This window comes from Panulirus ornatus, chromosome 17 (genome assembly GCF_036320965.1).
Source record: "Panulirus ornatus isolate Po-2019 chromosome 17, ASM3632096v1, whole genome shotgun sequence".
In the NCBI taxonomy this organism is placed as follows: domain Eukaryota; kingdom Metazoa; phylum Arthropoda; class Malacostraca; order Decapoda; family Palinuridae; genus Panulirus; species Panulirus ornatus.
This window is the reverse complement of record NC_092240.1, coordinates 56886602-56908215: the sequence shown is the minus strand read 5'-3', so window position 1 is coordinate 56908215 and position 21614 is coordinate 56886602. Positions and strand designations below refer to the sequence as shown.

Genomic DNA, 21614 nt, shown 5'->3' with positions numbered 1-21614 from the left:
ACATAAGTATACTTATGTAAGTAGGAGAGATGGCCAGAGAGCGTTATTGGATTACGTGTTAATTGACAGGCATGCGAAAGAGAGACTTTTGGATGTTAATGTGCTGAGAGGTGCAACTGGAGGGATGTCTGATCATTATCTTGTGGAGGCTAAGGTGAAGATTTGTATGGGTTTTCAGAAAAGAAGAGTGAATGTTGGGGTGAAGAGGGTGGTGAGAGTAAGTGAGCTTGGGAAGGAGACCTGTGTGAGGAAGTACCAGGAGAGACTGAGTACAGAATGGAAAAAGGTGAGAACAATGGAAGTAAGGGGAGTGGAGGAGGAATGGGATGTATTTAGGGAATCAGTGATGGATTGCGCAAAAGATGCTTGTGGCATGAGAAGAGTGGGAGGTGGGTTGATTAGAAAGGGTAGTGAGTGGTGGGATGAAGAAGTAAGAGTATTAGTGAAAGAGAAGAGAGAGGCATTTGGATGATTTTTGCAGGGAAAAAATGCAATTGAGTGGGAGATGTATAAAAGAAAGAGACAGGAGGTCAAGAGAAAGGTGCAAGAGGTGAAAAAAAGGGCAAATGAGAGTTGGGGTGAGAGAGTATCATTAAATTATAGGGAGAATAAAAAGATGTTCTGGAAGGAGGTAAATAAAGTGCGTAAGACAAGGGAGCAAATGGGAACTTCAGTGAAGGGCGCAAATGGGGAGGTGATAACAAGTAGTGGTGATGTGAGAAGGAGATGGAGTGAGTATTTTGAAGGTTTGTTGAATGTGTTTGATGATAGAGTGGCAGATATAGGGTGTTTTGGTCGAGGTGGTGTGCAAAGTGAGAGGGTTAGGGAAAATGATTTGGTAAACAGAGAAGAGGTAGTGAAAGCTTTGCGGAAGATGAAAGCCGGCAAGGCAGCAGGTTTGGATGGTATTGCAGTGGAATTTATTAAAAAAGGGGGTGACTGTATTGTTGACTGGTTGGTAAGGTTATTGAATGTATGTATGACTCATGGTGAGGTGCCTGAGGATTGGCGGAATGCGTGCATAGTGCCATTGTACAAAGGCAAAGGGGATAAGAGTGAGTGCTCAAATTACAGAGGTATAAGTTTGTTGAGTATTCCTGGTAAATTATATGGGAGGGTATTGATTGAGAGGGTGAAGGCATGTACAGAGCATCAGATTGGGGAAGAGCAGTGTGGTTTCAGAAGTGGTAGAGGATGTGTGGATCAGGTGTTTGCTTTGAAGAATGTATGTGAGAAATACTTAGAAAAGCAAATGGATTTGTATGTAGCATTTATGGATCTGGAGAAGGCATATGATAGAGTTGATAGAGATGCTCTGTGGAAGGTATTAAGAGTATATGGTGTGGGAGGAAAGTTGTTAGAAGCAGTGAAAAGTTTTTATTGAGGATGTAAGGCATGTGTACGTGTAGGAAGAGAGGAAAGTGATTGGTTCTCAGTGAATGTAGGTTTGCGGCAGGGGTGTGTGATGTCTCCATGGTTGTTTAATTTGTTTATGGATGGGGTTGTTAGGGAGGTAAATGCAAGAGTTTTGGAAAGAGGGGCAAGTATGAAGTCTGTTGGGGATGAGAGAGCTTGGGAAGTGAGTCAGTTGTTGTTCGCTGATGATACAGCGCTGGTGGCTGATTCATGTGTGAAACTGCAGAAGCTGGTGACTGAGTTTGGTAAAGTGTGTGCAAGAAGAAAGTTAAGAGTAAATGTGAATAAGAGCAAGGTTATTAGGTACAGTAGGGTTGAGGGTCAAGTCAATTGGGAGGTGAGTTTGAATGGAGAAAAACTGGAGGAAGTGAAGTGTTTCAGATATCTGGGAGTGGACTGGCAGCGGATGGAACCATGGAAGCGGAAGTGGGTCATAGGGTGGGGGAGGGGGCGAAAATTCTGGGGGCCTTGAAGAATGTGTGGGTCGAGAACATTATCTCGGAAAGCAAAAATGGGTATGTTTGAAGGAATAGTGGTTCCAACAATGTTGTATGGTTGCGAGGCTTGGGCTATGGATAGAGTTGTGCGCAGGAGGATGGATGTGCTGGAAATGAGATGTTTGAGGACAATGTGTGGTGTGAGGTGGTTTGATCGAGTGAGTAACGTAAGGGTAAGAGAGATGTGTGGAAATAAAAAGAGCGTGGTTGAGAGAGCAGAAGAGGGTGTTTTGAAGTGGTTTGGGCACATGGAGAGAATGAGTGAGGAAAGATTGACCAAGAGGATATATGTGTCGGAGGTGGAGGGAACGAGGAGAAGAGGGAGACCAAATTGGAGGTGGAAAGATGGAGTGAAAAAGATTTTGTGTGATCGGGGCCTGAACATGCAGGAGGGTGAAAGGAGGGCAAGGAATAGAGTGAATTGGAGCGATGTGGTATACCGGGGTTGACGTGATGTCAGTGGATTGAATCAAGGCATGTGAAGCGTCTGGGGTAAACCATGGAAAGCTGTGTAGGTATGTATATTTGCGTGTGTGGACGTATGTATATACATGTGTATGGGGGGGGTTGGGCCATTTCTTTCGTCTGTTTCCTTGCGCTACCTCGCAAACGCGGGAGACAGCGACAAAGTATAATAATAATAATAATAAAATTAGTGAAAGAGAAGAGAGAGGCATTTGGATGATTTTTGCAGGGAAAAAATGCAAATGAGTGGGAGACGTATAAAAGAAAGAGACAGGAGGTCAAGAGAAAGGTGCATGAGGTGAAAAAAAAGGGCAAATGAGAGTTGGGGTGAGAGAGTATCATTAAATTTTAGGGAGAATAAAAAGATGTTTTGGAAGGAGGTAAATAAAGTGCGTAAGACAAGGGAGCAAATGGGAACTTCAGTGAAGGGCGCAAATGGGGAGGTGATAACAAGTAGTGGTGATGTGAGGAGATGGAGTGAGTATTTCGAAGGTTTGTTGAATGTGTTTGATGATAGAGTGGCAGATATAGGGTGTTTTGGTCGAGGTGGTGTGCAAAGTGAGAGGGTTAGGGAAAATGATTTGGTAAACAGAGAAGAGGTAGTAAAAGCTTTGCGGAAGATGAAAGCCGGCAAGGCAGCAGGTTTGGATGGTATTGCAGTGGAATTTATTAAAAAAGGGGGTGACTGTATTGTTGACTGGTTGGTAAGGTTATTTAATGTATGTATGACTCATGGTGAGGTGCCTGAGGATTGGCGGAATGCGTGCATAGTGCCATTGCACAAAGGCAAAGGGGATAAGAGTGAGTGCTCAAATTACAGAGGTATAAGTTTGTTGAGTATTCCTGGCAAATTATATGGGAGGGTATTGATTGAGAGGGTGAAGGCATGTACAGAGCATCAGATTGGGGAAGAGCAGTGTGGTTTCAGAAGTGGTAGAGGATGTGTGGATCAGGTGTTTGCTTTGAAGAATGTATGTGAGAAATACTTAGAAAAGCAAATGGATTTGTATGTAGCATTTATGGATCTGGAGAAGGCATATGATAGAGTTGATAGAGATGCTCTGTGGAAGGTATTAAGAATATATGGTGTGGGAGGAAAGTTGTTAGAAGCAGTGAAAAGTTTTTATCGAGGATGTAAGGCATGTGTACGTGTAGGAAGAGAGGAAAGTGATTGGTTCTCAGTGAATGTAGGTTTGCGGCAGGGGTGTGTGATGTCTCCATGGTTGTTTAATTTGTTTATGGATGGGGTTGTTAGGGAGGTGAATGCAAGAGTTTTGGAAAGAGGGGCAAGTATGAAGTCTGTTGGGGATGAGAGAGCCTTGGAAGTGAGTCAGTTGTTGTTCGCTGATGATACAGCGCTGGTGGCTGATTCATGTGAGAAACTGCAGAAGCTGGTGACTGAGTTTGGTAAAGTGTGTGAAAGAAGAAAGTTAAGAGTAAATGTGAATAAGAGCAAGGTTATTAGGTACAGTAGGGTTTAGGGTCAAGTCAATTGGGAGGTGAGTTTGAATGGAGAAAAACTGGAGGAAGTGAAGTGTTTTAGATATCTGGGAGTGGATCTGGCAGTGGATGGAACCTTGGAAGCGGAAGTGGATCATAGGGTGGGGGAGGGGGCGAAAATTCTGGGAGCCTTGAAGAATGTGTGGAAGTCGAGAACATTATCTCGGAAAGCAAAAATGGGTATGTTTGAAGGAATAGTGGTTCCAACAATGTTGTATGGTTGCGAGGCGTGGACTATGGATAGAGTTGTGCGCAGGAGGATGGATGTGCTGGAAATGAGATGTTTGAGGACAATGTGTGGTGTGAGGTGGTTTGATCGAGTAAGTAACGTAAGGGTAAGAGAGATGTGTGGAATTAAAAAGAGCGTGGTTGAGAGAGCAGAAGAGGGTGTTTTGAAATGGTTTGGTCACATGGAGAGAATGAGTGAGGAAAGATTGACCAAGAGGATATATGTGTCGGAGGTGGAGGGAACGAGGAGAAGAGGGAGACCAAATTGGAGGTGGAAAGATGGAGTGAAAAAGATTTTGTGTGATCGGGGCCTGAACATGCAGGAGGGTGGAAGGAGGGCAAGGAATAGAGTGAATTGGAGCAATGTGGTATACCGGGGTTGACGTGCTGTCAGTGGATTGAATCAAGGCATGTGAAGCGTCTGGGGTAAACCATGGAAAGCTCTGTAGGTATGTATATTTGCGTGTGTGGACGTATGTATATACATGAGTATGGGGGTGGGTTGGGCCATTTCTTTCGTCTGTTTCCTTGTGCTACCTCGCAAACGCGGGAGACAGCAACAAAGCAAAAAAAAAAAAAAAAAAAATTGTCTCGATGTCTAAAGGATCCCGTCTCTAATGTGACAGGATTATTCACTGGAATATTATTGTCTCATGAAGTCTGAAGGATCTGGTGGCTAATGTGACATGAATATTCACTGGAATATTGTCTCGATGTCTGAAGGATCTGATGGCTAACGTGACAGGATTATTCACTGGAATATTGTCTCTTGAAGTCTGAAGGACCTGGTGGCTGATGTGACATGAAAATTCACTGGAATATTGTCTCGATGATGTCCGAAGGATTTTGTGGCTTTTATTACCGGATTATTCACTAGAGTATTGTCGCTTGATATCTGAAGGATCTGGTGGCTAATTTGACATTATTACTCAATGAAAAATTTTGTTCTGATTTCTTTTGTCACTGTTGCAACAGCATTATTTGGTAGAATATTTTCACTTTATATCTGAAGGACCAGGTGGCTACAGTGAAAAGATTATTCACTGAAGTAGCTAAAACTGATCAATCACAAGAACTCACCACAGATTTTCAGTGTATGTAATCAGTTTATATCTGTCTTTCAAACTACAATTAATTTGGTTTGGAAATTATATTTTATCATTCAAAGTTGAACACTCATTGGCAGTTCTCACCAAAAATACTCAGGAAATTAACTTCATTTTTGTGATTATTTTTTGGAAGAACACCATGGTTTCCTTAATATAAACAAATATGTCATGTGAATTGCTTGTATTCATTCTACAGTATTTTCATACAGGTATCACAAAATTATATCATAAACTTCAAATTTTCCCTCATGTTTGACTTGTGATTTATGTAATACTTCATAATAGGGTTTTGATGTATAAACCTTGGACTTGATGCTGATGCCTTAAAAGTTCTGAATTTATGGTGATGCTACTAAACTGTCTTTCATGGTTTAAACACTGTTTTAGTGGTTTACCTACTACTTTGACAGCCCTTTAATGGGCTTCCTCCACCAAGTTGTTTACATTGTTGTGTTTAGGAATAGGGGAGAAAGAGTACTACCTTTGTGTCTCCTGCATGTTGTAGGAGGCAACTTTCACCATTCGCTGACATGAAATATTTTGACTTACAGCATACCACTCTTGAGTACTAGAGTACATTCTCTACTTGTGGCATGTAAGTCCCATTCTTAAGACATTTGGATGTACAATGATATTTTATCTTTAAATTTTTTATTTATAAGATAATCTTTTCCTTTGATAATGAAATGTATGGAATTTTAAGGTATTTTCTTTATCATACATATTTGAATGTCACTTCAAAATACTGTTTGATTTGTGTCCCACTTGCTGGTAGTCTGCTGATGGAAAAGAGAATGCTTGATGCATGCCACAGTTTTTGTATTATACCTGCTTCCCAATTATTTAGTCTTCAAAATCAGTGAAGTCATTTCATATGTGTGCAAGGAATGTTAAAGATACTCAGGAGATTATAGGAAGTAAGGCTATCACTCGATGTAGAATTAGAGGTGCTTAGGAGGCTTGATGATGGCAAGAAACTAGTTGTTATAGCCATTGTATTTATTAATTTATTTATTTGTATATTATACTTTGTCGCTGTCTCCCATGTTAGCGAGGTAGCGCAAGGAAACAGATGAAAGAATGGCCCAACCCACCCACATACACATGTATATACATACACGTCCACACATTCACATGTACATACTTATACATCTAAATGTATACACATATACACACACACACACACACACACACACACACACACACACACACACACACACACACACACACACATACATATATACACATAACATAATTCATACTGTCTGCCCTTATTCATTCCCTTCGCCACCCCGCCACACATGAAATGACAATCCCCTCCCCCCGCATTTGCACGAGGTAGCGCTAGGAAAAGACAACAAAGGCCACATTCGTTCACTCTCAGTCTCTAGCTGTCATGTATGATGCACCGAAACCGCAGTTCCCTTTCCACATCCAGGCCCCACAAAACTTTCCATGGTTTACCCCAGACACTTCACATGCCCTGGTTCAGTCCATTGACAGCATGTCGACCCCGGTATACCACATCGTTCCAATTCACTCTATTCCTTGCACGCCTTTCACCCTCCTGCATGTTCAGGCCCCGAACACTCAAAATCTTTTTCACTCCATCTTTCCACCTCCAGTTGCTTCATGTATATTCCATACTTAACAGTTTGGTATGGAAAGATATTGGTACAGAACATAATATATTATGGGTCACAGTTGCTTGTCTTATGACTATTCACTGGGGTTTCTAGGAGCATATCCCCATTGCAAATTGAGAGATGGTGGTAAGAGGGGATGGAGTTGGGTGGCTGGAAATCAGTCTTTCTGTATTATTACTTTCCAAAACAAAGAACAGATACTACCTCGCTACGGCAGGAAAGAGCAGATGTTTATTGAAAAGAAAAATTTTATATCTTTTTAACAGTTGTTTGAGATCAGCTCATTACTGTGACTTATCAAAAGTGTTGGCAAAGGCAGACCTCATGATGGAAGTCCTCACATTGTTGCAAGTTTATTGATGATTTTTTTTAGAACATCTACTTAGAGTAAGTCTTTGTGATACCTAATGGGATTACATCCTTGTGAAACTTAGTTATAACTGGTTTACTGTTCCAATTTTGTTTGAGCTCATCTTTAACTGTCATGCAATCAGTAGCGTAAGAGAAGACAGACCTTGAGGCCTAAGGTGCCCTTGCCCCTATTGATATATTTATGAAAAACAAGGACCTAGTCAGAGTTTGTCTTTTTAGGGGAACTCATTACAATTCTTCTTGAAACCTCAGAGGAATTTGTTGCATCCAGCACAGAGAACATTGGATCACCTTGTTGTCATTTTTTCAATGGAGTTTTGTTTTTATGATGTAATTGGAACACTTTCACTTTGTTGGTTAAATGTTTCAGGCACTTGGATAAGTTGCATCGACTTAAAATTTCAACATAGCTTTCATTGTGTATATTATGCAGAGCCATAGCTTATATTGTTGACTATGTGTGTCAGGGTCTTGGATAAGTTTCTCCAAAATGGAACAGAATTAGGGATAATTATTTGAGTGAGAAGTATGAATAAATATATGGTGCAGCTGAATTCTTTGGAATATTCTTTATTAACAGCTCAGTGGCAAATGAGTTAGTGGTATTTATGAAAAAAAAGATTCCAGTTCTTGTACATTTTCATTTTCAATCAATCTTTTCAAAGATATTTTTGCACAAATAAGGGGTATTAGGTTTTGCTGATGTAGAAGTTATGTTTGTCAGGAAGAATGCTTTAGTTGTATTGTACTTGTTTATGTCAACTAGACTCATTGTTGAAAATATTAACCTGGACACTGTGGGGTGTTGCAACAGCAACACTAAAAATACCTTGCTTTGTCTGTGGAATGTAGCTATAGCAACACTTAAATTTTGCACTTGAGATATTGGTAGGAAAAAATTTGTAATGGTATTAAGAAATTGAAACACAAAACTGATGTCAGATGGTGAGCCAATTGTTCTTGAGTATATGGGTCAGGAGCCATCAGAATGTTGGAAGAAAGTGTAAAATACTTCCTCTGCAGACTATCTTCAGCTTCTGCCAGCCCTTCTAAAGCTTAGGACATAGTTCTGGAAGAAGTGTTGACATCCTCTATGCAATAGACTGATGAACTTGTGAGCCAGAAAGTGAAGAAGAAACAGAAAAGTGAATAAGACAGTGACAGCTCTGAAACTGACGTTACAAACACTGCATGAAGACAAAGGAAACAGATGCAGGAGATTTACTGGCAATGGCTATCCACACAATATTGAAAAATGAAATCTGTACACATTTATTTGATAAAAAGAAAATGAACTCAGACTCTTAGAGAAAGTAAATTAACAAACAAATAGCTTATTTTTGTAGGTCCTCTTATTGTTGCCAGGAGAGGGATACAGTGTACAGTGTATAGTATTTATGAAAGTATTATGACCTTTTCCGTACTTATTAAGGCAAATACAATTTTTTCTATGGAATCTCTCATTCTGTATAGTACAACAGTACTAGATGAACAATTAAGACTCCATGTGAATACACATCATCGGTAATACATATTTATAAAAAACATATATTTATAGGCAAATTGATTCATTTTAATGCAAACACTGAAGAACCCAAATGTGTTAACATAATGAAAGTAAGAATGAGAATGTGGAAAGGGAAAACTCAGAAGTGTACTCAAATGTCTAGTAGTGCTAACAGATTTCTCCTCATACGCAAGGAAACTTTAACTTTACTATATACTTAGGGGAGCTACTGGAATATTTTGCTTTCAATTTTCAAAGTTGAAATATAAAATGATTAGCCTTTTGGTTTATTGAAATCTCTGCTCATGGGGCTAACTTGAAATATACAGTAGACTGCAGTGAATGGTTTAAAGTTCAACATATTATGGAAAAATCTTTTGTTATGAACTTCCTCTACATTTTTTTGTAGGTTGGTGCATCAATGCCATGCCTTGGAGATGTAACAGAGGAAGAGGAATCTGGGGTGGCTTCTGCAACTACAGATGGAGTAGATACAGAAGGTGTAGGGGAAGAAGATGCAGATGAATCTGTGGACGGTAATGCTGGTGAAGACACAGGCAAAAGGCGAAGACAACCTTCACAGAAGATGATTGAAGCTATGGGTATGCTTAAGAGAAAAGTTCCAGAATCTCCCACTCAAGGTGAGAATGATGATGTAGAAAGGTAATGATAAAAGAATACTTTTTTCATGAATATGCATAGTCTTAAGTTTTTCCTATCTTGGAAGTAGTGCATTTGTGAGAATAATTGGTGTTGCAGGGACAAGTTAATTGGGATATAAGTTTGAATGGAGAAAAATGGGAGGAAGTGAAGTGTTTTGGATGTCTGGGAGTGGACTTAGCAGCAGATGGAACCATGGAAGCAGAAGTGAATCACATGGTGGGGGAGGGAGTGAAGGTTCTGGGAGTGATGAAGAATGTGTGGAAGGAGAGAACATTATTTCAGAGAGAAGAAATGGGTATCTTTGAAGGAATAGTAGTTCCAACAATGTTATATGGTTGCAAGACATGGGCTATAGATAGGGTTGTACGGAGGAGGGTGGGTGAAATGTTTAAGGACAATATGTGGTGTGAGGGGGTTTGATAGAGTAAGTAATGAAAGAGTAAGAGAGATGTGTGGAAATAGAAAGAGTGTGGTTGAGAGAGCAGAAGAGGGCGTGTTGAAATGGTTCGGACATATACAGGGAATGAATGAGGAAAGATTGACAAAGAGGATATATGTGTCAGGGGTGGAGGAACAAGGTGAAGCAGGAGACCAAATTGGAGGTGGAAAGATGGAGCCAAAAAGATTTTGAGAAATGGGGGTCTGAATAGAGGGTGAGAGGTGTGCAAGGAATAGAGTGAATTGGAATGATGTGGTATACTGGGGTCAACGTGCTGTCAGTGGATTGAACCAGGGCACGTGAAGCATCTGGGGTAAACCATGGAAAGGTCTGTGGGGCCTGGATGTGGATAGGGACCTGTGGTTTTGGTGCGTTACACATGACAGCTAGAGACTGAGTGTGAACGAATGTTGGCCTTTTTTGTCTGTTTTTCTGGCACTACCACGCTGAAGCAGGGGTAGCAGTGCTCTTTTGTGTGGGGCTGGATAGTGCCAGGAATGGATGAAGGCAAGCAAGTATGAATATGTACATGTGTATATATGTATATGTCTGTGTATGTGTATGTATATGTTGATATGTATATGTGTGTATATGGGTGTTTATGTAATTATATGTGTATGTGAGTGTATGGGCAATTGTTTGTCTGTTTCCTGGCGCTACCCCACAGATATATATATGTATGTATGGTTCATGGTAAAGTGCCTGAGGATTGGCAGAATGCTTGCATAGTGCCATTGTACAAAGGTAAAGGGGATAAAGGTGAGTGTTCAAATTACAGAGTTATAAGTTTGTTGAGTATTCCTGGGAAATTATATGGGTGGGTATTGATTAAGAGGGTGAAGGCATGTACAGAGCATCAGATTGGGGAAGAGCAGTGTGGTTTCAGAAATGGTAGAGGATGTATGGATCAAGTGTTTGCTTTGAAGAATGTATGTAAGAAATACTCAGAAAAAAGATGGATTTGTATGTAGCATTTATGGATCTGGAGAAGGCATATGTTAAAGTTGCTAGAGATGCTCTTTGGAAGGTGTTAAGAGTGTATGGTGTGGGAGGTAAAATGCTAGAAGCCGTGAAAAGTTTATCAAGGATGTAAGGCACATGTACGAATAGGAAGAGAGGAAAGTGATTGCTTTCCAGTGAATGTCGGGTTGCGGCAAGGGTGCCTCATGTATCCATGGTCGTTTAATTTGTTTATGGATGGGGTTGTTAGGGAGGTGAAGCAAGAGTTGTGGAGAGAGGGGCAAGTATGCAGTCTGTTGTGGATGAGAGAGGGCTTGGGAAATGAGTCAGTTGTTTGCTGATGATACAGCGCTGGTGGCTGATTCAGGTGTGAAACTGCAGAAGCTGGTGACTGAGTTTGGTAAAGTGTGTGAAAGAAGAAAGCTTAGAGTAAATGTGAATAAGAGCAAGGTTATTAGGTTCAATAGGGTTGAGGGACAAGTCAATTGGGAGGTAACTTTGAATGGAGAAAAACTGGAGTAAGTGAAGTGTTTTAGATATCTTGGAGTGGATTTGGCAGCAGATGGAACCATGGAAGCGAAAGCTCTCTCATCCCCCAGGGATGAGAGAGCTTGGGAAGTGAGTCAGTTGTTGTTCGCTGATGATACAGCGCTGGTGGCTGATTCATGTGAGAAACTGCAGAAGCTGGTGACTGAGTTTGGTAAAGTGTGTGAAAGAAGAAAGTTAAGAATAAATATGAATAAGAGCAAGGTTATTAGGTACAGTAGGGTTGAGGGTCAAGTCAATTGGGAGGTAAGTTTGAATGGAGAAAAACTGGAGGAATTAAAGTGTTTTAGATATCTGGGAGTGGATCTGGCAGCGGATGGAACCATGGAAGCTGAAGTGGATCATAGGGCGGGGGAGGGGGCGAAAATCCTGGGAGCCTTGAAGAATGTGTGGAAGTCGAGAACATTATCTCGGAAAGCAAAAATGGGTATGTTTGAAGGAATAGTGGTTCCACCAATGTTGTATGTTTGCGAGGCGTGGGCTATGGATAGAGTTGTGTGCAGGAGGATGGATGTGCTGGAAATGAGATGTTTGAGGACAATGTGTGGTGTGAGGTGGTTTGATCGAGTAAGTAACGTAAGGGTAAGAGAGATGTGTGGAAATAAAAAGAGCGTGATTGAGAGAGCAGAAGAGGGTGTTTTGAAATGGTTTGGGCACATGGAGAGAATGAGTGAGGAAAGATTGACCAAGAGGATATATGTGTCGGAGGTGGAGGGAACGAGGGGAAGTAGGAGACCAAATTGGAGGTGGAAAGATGGAGTGAAAAAGATTTTGTGTGATCGGGGCCTGAACATGCAGGAGGGTGAAAGGAGGGCAAGGAATAGAGTGAATTGGATCGATGTGGTATACCGGGGTTGACGTGCTGTCAGTGGATTGAATCAGGGCATGTGAAGCGTCTGGGGTAAACCATGGAAAGCTGTGTAGGTATGTATATTTGCGTGTATGGACCTATGTATATACATGTGTATGGGGGTGGGTTGGGCCATTTCTTTCGTGTTTCCTTGCGCTACCTCGCAAACGCGGGAGACAGCGACAAAGCAAAAAAAAAAAAAAAAAAAAAAAGGGAGCAAATGGGAACTTCAGTGAAGGGTGCAAATGGGGAGGTGATAACAAGTAGTGGTGATGTGAGAAGGAGATGGAGTGAGTATTTTGAAGGTTTGTTGAATGTGTTTGATGATAGAGTAGCAGATATAGGGTGTTTTGGTCGAGGTGGTGTGCAAAGTGAGAGGGTTAGGGAAAATGATTTGGTAAACAGAGAAGAGGTAGTAAAAGCTTTGCGGAAGATGAAAGCCGGCAAGGCAGCAAGTTTGGATGGTATTGCAGTGGAATTTATATTAAAAGGGGTGACTGTATTATTGACTGGTTGGTAAGGTTATTTAATGTATGTATGACTCATGGTGAGGTGCCTAAGGATTGGCGGAATGCATGCATAGTGCCATTGTACAAAGGCAAAGGGGATAAGAGTGAGTGCTCAAATTACAGAGGTATAAGTTTGTTGAGTATTCCTGGTAAATTATATGGGAGGGTATTGATTGAGAGGGTGAAGGCATGTACAGAGCATCAGATTGGGGAAGAGCAGTGTGGTTTCATAAGTGATAGAGGATGTGTGGATCAGGTGTTTGCTTTGAAGAATGTATGTGAGAAATACTTAGAAAAGCAAATGGATTTGTATGTAGCATTTATGGATCTGGAGAAGGGATATGATAGTGTTGATAGAGATGCTTTGTGGAATTTATTAAGAATATATGGTGTGGGAGGCAAGTTGTTAGAAGCAGTGAAAAGTTTTTATCGAGGATGTAAGGCATGTGTACGTGTAGGAAGAGAGGAAAGTGATAGGTTCTCAGTGAATGTAGGTTTGCGGCAGGGGTGTGTGATGTCTCCATGGTTGTTTAATTTGTTTATGGATGGGGTTGTTAGGGAGGTGAATGCAAGAGTTTTGGAAAGAGGGGCAAGTATGAAGTCTGTTGGGGATGAGAGAGCTTGGGAAGTGAGTCAGTTGTTGTTCGCTGATGATACAGCGCTGGTGGCTGATTCATGTGAGAAACTGCAGAAGCTGGTGACTGAGTTTGGTAAAGTGTGTGGAAGAAGAAAGTTAAGAGTAAATGTGAAAAAGAGCAAGGTTATTAGGTATAGTGGGGTTGAGGGTCAAGTCAATTGGGAGGTGAGTTTGAATGGAGAAAAACTGGAGGAAGTGAAGTGTTTTAGATATCTGGGAGTGGATCTGGCAGCGGATGGAACCATGGAAGCGGAAGTGGATCATAGGGTGGGGGAGGGGGCGAAAATTCTGGGGGCCTTGAAAAATGTGTGGAAATCGAGAACATTATCTCGGAAAGCAAAAATGGGTATGTTTGAAGGAATAGTGGTTCCAACAATGTTGTATGGTTGCGAGGCGTGGGCTATGGATAGAGTTGTGCGCAGGAGGATGGATGTGCTGGAAATGAGATGTTTGAGGACAATGTGTGGTGTGAGGTGGTTTGATCGAGTGAGTAACGTAAGGGTAAGAGAGATGTGTGGAAATAAAAAGAGCGTGGTTGAGAGAGCAGAAGAGGGTGTTTTGAAGTGGTTTGGGCACATGGAGAGAATGAGTGAGGAAAGATTGACCAAGAGGATATATGTGTCGGAGGTGGAGGGAACGAGGAGAAGAGGGAGACCAAATTGGAGGTGGAAAGATGGAGTGAAAAAGATTTTGTGTGATCGGGGCCTGAACATGCAGGAGGGTGAAAGGAGGGCAAGGAATAGAGTAAATTGGAGTGATGTGGTGTGGTATACCGTGGTTGACGTGCTGTCAGTGGATTGAATCAAGGCATGTGAAGCGTCTGGGGTAAACCATGGAAAGCTGTGTAGGTGTGTATATTTGCGTGTGTGGACGTATGTATATACATGTGTATGGGGGGGGTTGGGCCATTTCTTTCGTCTGTTTCCTTGCGCTACCTCGCAAACGCGGGAGACAGCGACAAAGTATAATAAAAAAAAAATAAATAATATATATATATATATATATATATATATATATATATATATATATATATATATATATATCTTTCTTTCTTTCAAACTATTCGCCATTTCCCGCATTAGCGAGGTAGCGTTAAGAACAGAGGACTGGGCCTTTGAGGGAATACCCTCACCTGGCCCAATTCTCTGTTCCTTCTTTTTTTTTGGGGGGGGGGAATATATGTTGTATTATCCCTGGGGATAGGGGAGAAAGAATACTTCCCACGCATTCCTCACGTGTCGTAGAAGGCAACTAATGGGGATGGGGGCGGGAGGCCAGAAACCCTCCCCTCCTTGTATTTTTTTTTTTTTTTTTTTTTTTTTTTATACTTTGTCGCTGTCTCCCGCGTTTGCGAGGTAGCGCAAGGAAACAGACGAAAGAAATGGCCCAACCCCCCCCCCCATACACATGTACATATACACGTCCACACACGCAAATATACATACCTACACAGCTTTCCATGGTTTACCCCAGACGCTTCACATGCCTTGCTTCAATCCACTGACAGCACGTCAACCCCTGTATACCACATGACTCCAATTCACTCTATTTCTTGCCCTCCTTTCACCCTCCTGCATGTTCAGGCCCCGATCACACAAAATCTTTTTCACTCCATCTTTCCACCTCCAATTTGGTCTCCCTCTTCTCCTCGTTCCCTCCACCTCCGACACATATATCCTCTTGGTCAATCTCTCCTCACTCATTCTCTCCATGTGCCCAAACCATTTCAAAACACCCTCTTCTGCTCTCTCAACCACGCTCTTTTTATTTCCACACATCTCTCTTACCCTTACGTTACTTACTCGATCAAACCACCTCACACCACACATTGTCTTCAAACATCTCATTTCCAGCACATCCATCCTCCTGCGCACATCTCTATCCATAGCCCACGCCTCGCAACCATACAACATTGTTGGAACCACTATTCCCTCAAACATACCCATTTTTGCTTTCCGAGATAATGTTCTCGACTTCCACACATTTTTCAAGGCTCCCAAAATTTTCGCCCCCTCCCCCACCCTATGATCCACTTCCGCTTCCATGGTTCCATCCGCTGACAGATCCACTCCCAGATATCTAAAACACTTCACTTCCTCCAGTTTTTCTCCATTCAAACTCACCTCCCAATTGACTTGACCCTCACCCCTACTGTACCTAATAACCTTGCTCTTATTCACATTTACTCTCAACTTTCTTCTTCCACACACTTTACCAAACTCAGTCACCAGCTTCTGCAGTTTCTCACATGAATCAGCCACCAGCGCTGTATCATCAGCGAACAACAACTGACTCACTTCCCAAGCTCTCTCATCCCCAACAGACTTCATACTTGCCCCTCTTTCCAGGACTCTTGCATTTACCTCCCTTACAACCCCATCCATAAACAAATTAAACAACCATGGAGACATCACACACCCCTGCCGCAAACCTACATTCACTGAGAACCAATCACTTTCCTCTCTTCCTACACGTACACATGCCTTACATCCTCGATAAAAACTTTTCACTGCTTCTAACAACTTGCCTCCCACACCATATATTCTTAATACCTTCCACAGAGCATCTCTATCAACTCTATCATATGCCTTCTCCAGATCCATAAATGCTACATACAAATCCATTTGCTTTTCTAAGTATTTCTCACATACATTCTTCAAAGCAAACACCTGATCCACACATCCTCTACCACTTCTGAAACCGCACTGTTCTTCCCCAATCTGATGCTCTGTACATGCCTTCACCCTCTCAATCAATACCCTCCCATATAATTTACCAGGAATACTCAACAAACTTATACCTCTGTAATTTGAGCACTCACTCTTATCCCCTTTGCCTTTGTACAATGGCACTATGCACGCATTCCGCCAATCCTCAGGCACCTCACCATGAGTCATACATACATTAAATAACCTTACCAACCAGTCAACCTTGTATTTTAACTTTCTAAAAGTGGAAACAGAAGAAGGAGTCACGCGAGGAGTGCTCAGCCTTCTCGAAGGCTCAGATTGGGGTGTCTAAATGTGTGTGGATGTAACCAAGATGAGAAAAAAGGAGAGATATGTAGTATGTTTGAGGAAAGGAACCAGGATGTTTTGTGAGTGAAACGAAGCTCAAGGGTAAAGGGGAAGTGTGGTTTGGGAATGTCTTGGGAGTAAAGTCAGGGGTTAGTGAGAGGACAAGAGCAAGGGAAGGAGTAGCACTACTCCTGAAACAGGAGTGGTGGGAGTATGTGATAGAGTGTAAGAAAGTAAACTCTACATTGATATGGGTAAAACTGAAAGTTGATGGAGAGAGATGGGTGATTATTGGTGCATATGCACCTGGGCATGAGAAGAAAGATCATGAGAGGCAAGTGTTTTGTGAGCAGCTGAATGAGTGTGTTAGTGGTTTTGATGCGCAAGACTGGGTTATAGTGATGGGTGATTTGAATGCAAAGGTGAGTAATGTGGCAGTTGAGGGATAATTGGTATACATGGAGTGTTCAGTATTGTAAATGGAAATGGTGAAGAGCTTGTAGATTTATGTTCTGAAAAAGGACTGGTGATTGGGAATACCTGGTTTAAAAAGCGAGATATACATAAGTATACGTATGTAAGTAGGAGAGATGGCCAGAGAGCGTTATTGGATTACGTGTTAATTGATAGGCGCACAAAAGAGAGACTTTTGGATGTTAGTGTGCTGAGAGGTGCAACTGGAGGGATGTCTGATCATTATTTTGTGGAGGCGAAGGTGAAGATTTGTGGGGGTTTTCAGAAAAGAGGAGAGAATGTTGGGGTGAAGAGAGTGGTGAGAGTAAGTGAGCTTGGGAAGGAGACTTGTGTGAGGAAGTACCAGGAGAGACTGAGTACATAATGGAAAAAGGTGAGAACAAAGGAGGTAAGGGGAGTGGGGGAGGAATGGGATGTATTTAGGGAAGCAGTGATGGCTTGTGCAAAAGATGCTTGTGGCATGAGAAGCGTATTAGGTGGGTTGATTAGAAAGGGTAGTGAGTGGTGAGATGAAGAAGTAAGATTATTAGTGAAAGAGAAGAGAGAGGCATTTGGGCAATTTTTGCAGGGAAAAAATGCAAATGAGTGGGAGAGGTATAAAAGAAAGAGGCAGGAGGTCAAGAGAAAGGTGCAAGAGGTGAAAAAGAGGGCAAATGAGAGTTGGGGTGAGAGAGTATCATTGAATTTTAGGGAGAATAAAAAGATGTTTTGGAAGGAGGTAAATAAAGTGCATAAGACAAGGGAGCAAATGGGAACTTCAGTGAAGGGGGCTAATGAGGTGATAACAAGTAGTGGTGATGTGAGAAGGAGATGGAGTGAGTATTTTGAAGGTTTGTTGAATGTTTTTGATGATAGAGTGGCAGATATAGGGTGTTTTGGTTGAGGTGGTGTGCAAAGTGAGAGGGTTAGGGAAAATTATTTGGTAAATAGAGAAGAGGTAGTAAAAGCTTTACGGAAGATGAAAGCCGGCAAGGTAGCAGGTTTGGATGGTATTGCAGTGGAATTTATTAAAAAATGGGGTGACTGTATTGTTGACTGGTTGGTAAGGTTATTTAATGTATGTATGATTCATGGTGAGGTGCCTGAGGATTGGCGGAATGCTTGCATAGTGCCATTGTACAAAGGCAAAGGAGATAAGAGTGAGTGCTCAAATTACAGAGGTATAAGTTTGTTGAGTATTCCTGGTAAATTATATGGGAGGGTATTGATTGAGAGGGTGAAGGCATGTACAGAGCATCAGATTGGGGAAGAGCAGTGTGGTTTCATAAGTGGTAGAGGATGTGTGGATCAGGTGTTTGCTTTAAAGAATGTATGCGAGAAATACTTAGAAAAACAAATGGATTTGTATGTAGCATTTATGGATCTGGAGAAGGCATATGATAGAGTTGATAGAGATGCTCTGTGGAAGGTTTTAAGAATATATGGTGTGGGAGGCAAGTTGTTAGAAGCAGTGAAAAGTTTTTATCGAGGATGTAAGGCATGTGTACGTGTAGGAAGAGAGGAAAGTGATTGGTTCTCAGTGAATGTAGGTTTGCGGCAGGGGTGTGTGATGTCTCCATGGTTGTTTAATTTGTTTATGGATGGGGTTGTTAGGGAGGTGAATGCAAGAGTTTTGGAAATAGGGGCAAGTATGCAGTCTGTTGTGGATGAGAGAGCTTGGGAAGTGAGTCAGTTGTTGTTCGCTGATGATACAGCGCTGGTTGCTGATTCATGTGAGAAACTGCAGAAGCTGGTGACTGAGTTTGGTAAAGTGTGTGAAAGAAGAAAGTTAAGAGTAAATGTGAATAAGAGCAAGGTTATTAGGTACAGTAGGGTTGAGGGTCAAGTCTATTGGGAGGTAAGTTTGAATGGAAAAAACTGGAGGAAGTAAAGTGTTTTAGATATCTGGGAGTGGATCTGGCAGCAGATGGAACCATGGAAGCGGAAGTGAATCATAGGGTGGGGGAGGGGACGAAAATTCTGGGAGCCTTGAAGAATGTGTGGAAGTCGAGAACATTATCTCGGGAAGCAAAAATGGGTATGTTTGAAGGAATAGTGGTTCCAACAATGTTATATGGTTGCGAGGTGTGGGCTATGGATAGAGTTGTCCGCAGGAGGATGGATGTGCTGGAAATGAGATGTTTGAGGACAATGTGTGGTGTGAGGTGGTTTGATTGAGTAAGTAATGTAAGGGTAAGAGAGATGTGTGGAAATAAAAAGAGTGTGGTTGAGAGAGCAGAAGAGTGTGTCTTTTGAAATGGTTTGGTCACATGGAGAGAATGAGTGAGGAAAGATTGACCAAAAGGATATATGTGTCAGAGGTGGAGGGAACGAGGAGAAGTGGGAGACCAAATTTTAGATGGAAAGATGGAGTGAAAAAGATTTTGAGTGATTGGGGCCTGAACATGCAGGAGGGTGAAAGGCATGCAAGGAATAGAGTGAATTGGAACGATGTGGCATACCGTGGTCAACGTGCTGTCAATGGATTGAACCAGGGCATGTGAAGCGTCTGGGGTAAACCATGGAAAGTTGTGTGGGGCCTGGATGTGGAAAGGGAGCTGTGGTTTCGGTGCATTATTACATGACAGCTAGAGACTGAGAGTGAATGAATCTGGCCTTTGGTGTCTTTTCCTAGCACTACCTCGCACACATGAGGGGGGAGGGGGTTGTTATTCCATGTGTGGTGAGGTGGCGATGGGAACAAATAAAGGCAGACAGTATGAATTATGTACATGTGTATATATGTATATGTCTGTGTGTGTATATATATGTGTACATTGAGATGTATAGGTATATATATTTGCGTGTGTGGACGTGTATGTATATACATATGTATGTGGGCGGGTTGGGCCATTCTTTCATCTGTTTCCTTGTGGTACCTCGCTAATGCTGGAGACAGCGACAAAGCAAAATAAATATAAATAAATATGTTGTATGGTTGCGAGGCGTGGGCTATGGATAGAGTTGTGCGCAAGAGGGTGGATGTGCTGGAAATGAGATGTTTGAGGACAATATTTGGTGTGAGGTGGTTTGATCGAGTAAGTAATAATAGGGTAAGAGAGATGTGTGGTAATAAAAAGAGTATGGTTGAGAGAGCAGAAGAGGGTGTTTTGAAATGGTTTGGTCACATGGAGAGAATGAGTGAGGAAAGATTGACCATGAGGATATATGTGTCAGAGGTGGAGGGAACGAGGAGAAGTGGGAGACCAAATTGGAGGTGGAAAGATTGAGTGAAAAAGATTTTGAGTGATCGGGGCCTGAACATGCAGGAGGGTGAAAGGCATGCAAGGAATAGAGTGAATTGGAACGATGTGGTATATTGGGTCGACGTGCTGTCAGTGGATTGAGTCAGGGATACGAAGCACCTGAGGTAAACCATGGAAAGTTCTGTGGGGCCTGGATGTGGAAAGGAAGTTGTGGTTTCGGTGCATTATTACATGACAGCTAGAGACTGAGTGTGAACAAATGGGCCTTTGTTGTCTTCCTAGTGCTACCTCGTGCACATTTGGGGGGAGGGGGTTGTTATTTCATGTGTGGCAGGGTGGTGATGGGAATGAATAAAGGCAGACAGTATGAATTATGTACATGTGTAAATATGTATATGTCTGAGTGTTTATATATATCTATACGTTGAGATGTATAGGTATGTATATTTGCGTGTGTGGGCATGTATGTATATAGATGTGTATGTGGGTGAGTTGGGCCATTCTTTTGTCTGTTTCCTTGCTGTACCTCGCTAATGCGGGAGACAGTGACAAAGCAAAATAAATAAATAAATAAATAAATATGATTTGTATATAGCATTTATGGATCTGGAGAAGGCATATAATAGGGTTGATAGAGATGCTTTGTGGAAAGTTTTAAGAGTATAATGGTGTGGGAGGTAAGTTTTTAGAAGCAGTGAAAAGTTCTCACCAGGGATGTAAGGCATATGTATGAGTAGGAAGAGATGAGAGTGATTGGTTCCCAGTGAATGTTGGTTTGCAGCAGGGGTGTGTGATGACCCCATGGTTGTTTAATTTGTTTATGGAGGGGGTGGTTAGGGAGGTAAATGCAAGAGTTTTGGAGAGAGGGGCGAGTATGCTGTCTGTTGGGGACCAGAGGGACTGGGAAGTGATTTACTTGTTGTTCACTGATGATACAGCTCTAGTGGCTGATTCAGGTGAGAAACTGCTGAGGTTGGTGACTGATTTTGGTAAAGTGTGTGAAGGAAGAAAGTTGAGAGTAAATGTGAATAAGAGCAAGGTTATTAGGTTCAGTAGGGTTGAGGGACAAGTTTATTGGGATGCAAGTCTGAATGGAGAAAAACTGGATGAAGTGAAGTGCTTTAGATCTCCAGGAGTGGACTTAGCAGCGGATGGAACCATGGAAGTGAAAGTGAGTCACAGGGTGGGGGAGGGGGCAAAGTTTCTGGGAGCAATGAGGAATGTGTGGAATGGGAGAACATTATCTCAGAGAGCAAAAATGGGTATATTTGAAGGAATAGTAGTTCCAACAATGTTTTATGGTTGCAAGGCATGGGCTATAGATAGGGTTGTATGGAGGAGGGTGGATGTGTTGGAAATGAAATGTTTGAGGACAATATGTGGTGTGAGGTGGTTTAATCAAATAAGTAATGAAAAGGAAAGAAAGATGTGTGGAAATAAAAAGAGTGTGGTTGATAGAGCACAAGAGGGTGTGTTGAAATGGCTTTGGACATTTGGAGAGAATGAGCAAGGAAAGATTGACAAAGAGAATATATGTGTCAGAGGTAGAGGGAACAAGAAGTGAGAGACCAAATTGGAGGTGGAAGGATGGAGT

At 41.9% G+C, this 21614-nt stretch overlaps 1 protein-coding gene across 2 annotated transcripts in view; it reads left to right on the top strand.

Annotated features, from left to right (window-relative positions):
* LOC139754822 (uncharacterized) overlaps positions 1-21614 on the top strand; it is a 243374-nt gene that overhangs the window by 201621 nt on the left and 20139 nt on the right. For both annotated transcript variants that reach the window (XM_071672677.1, XM_071672676.1), the window contains one exon: positions 9150-9381. In XM_071672677.1, coding sequence (XP_071528778.1) covers positions 9150-9381 — 232 coding nt within the window. The remainder of the gene's footprint in view (positions 1-9149; positions 9382-21614) is intronic.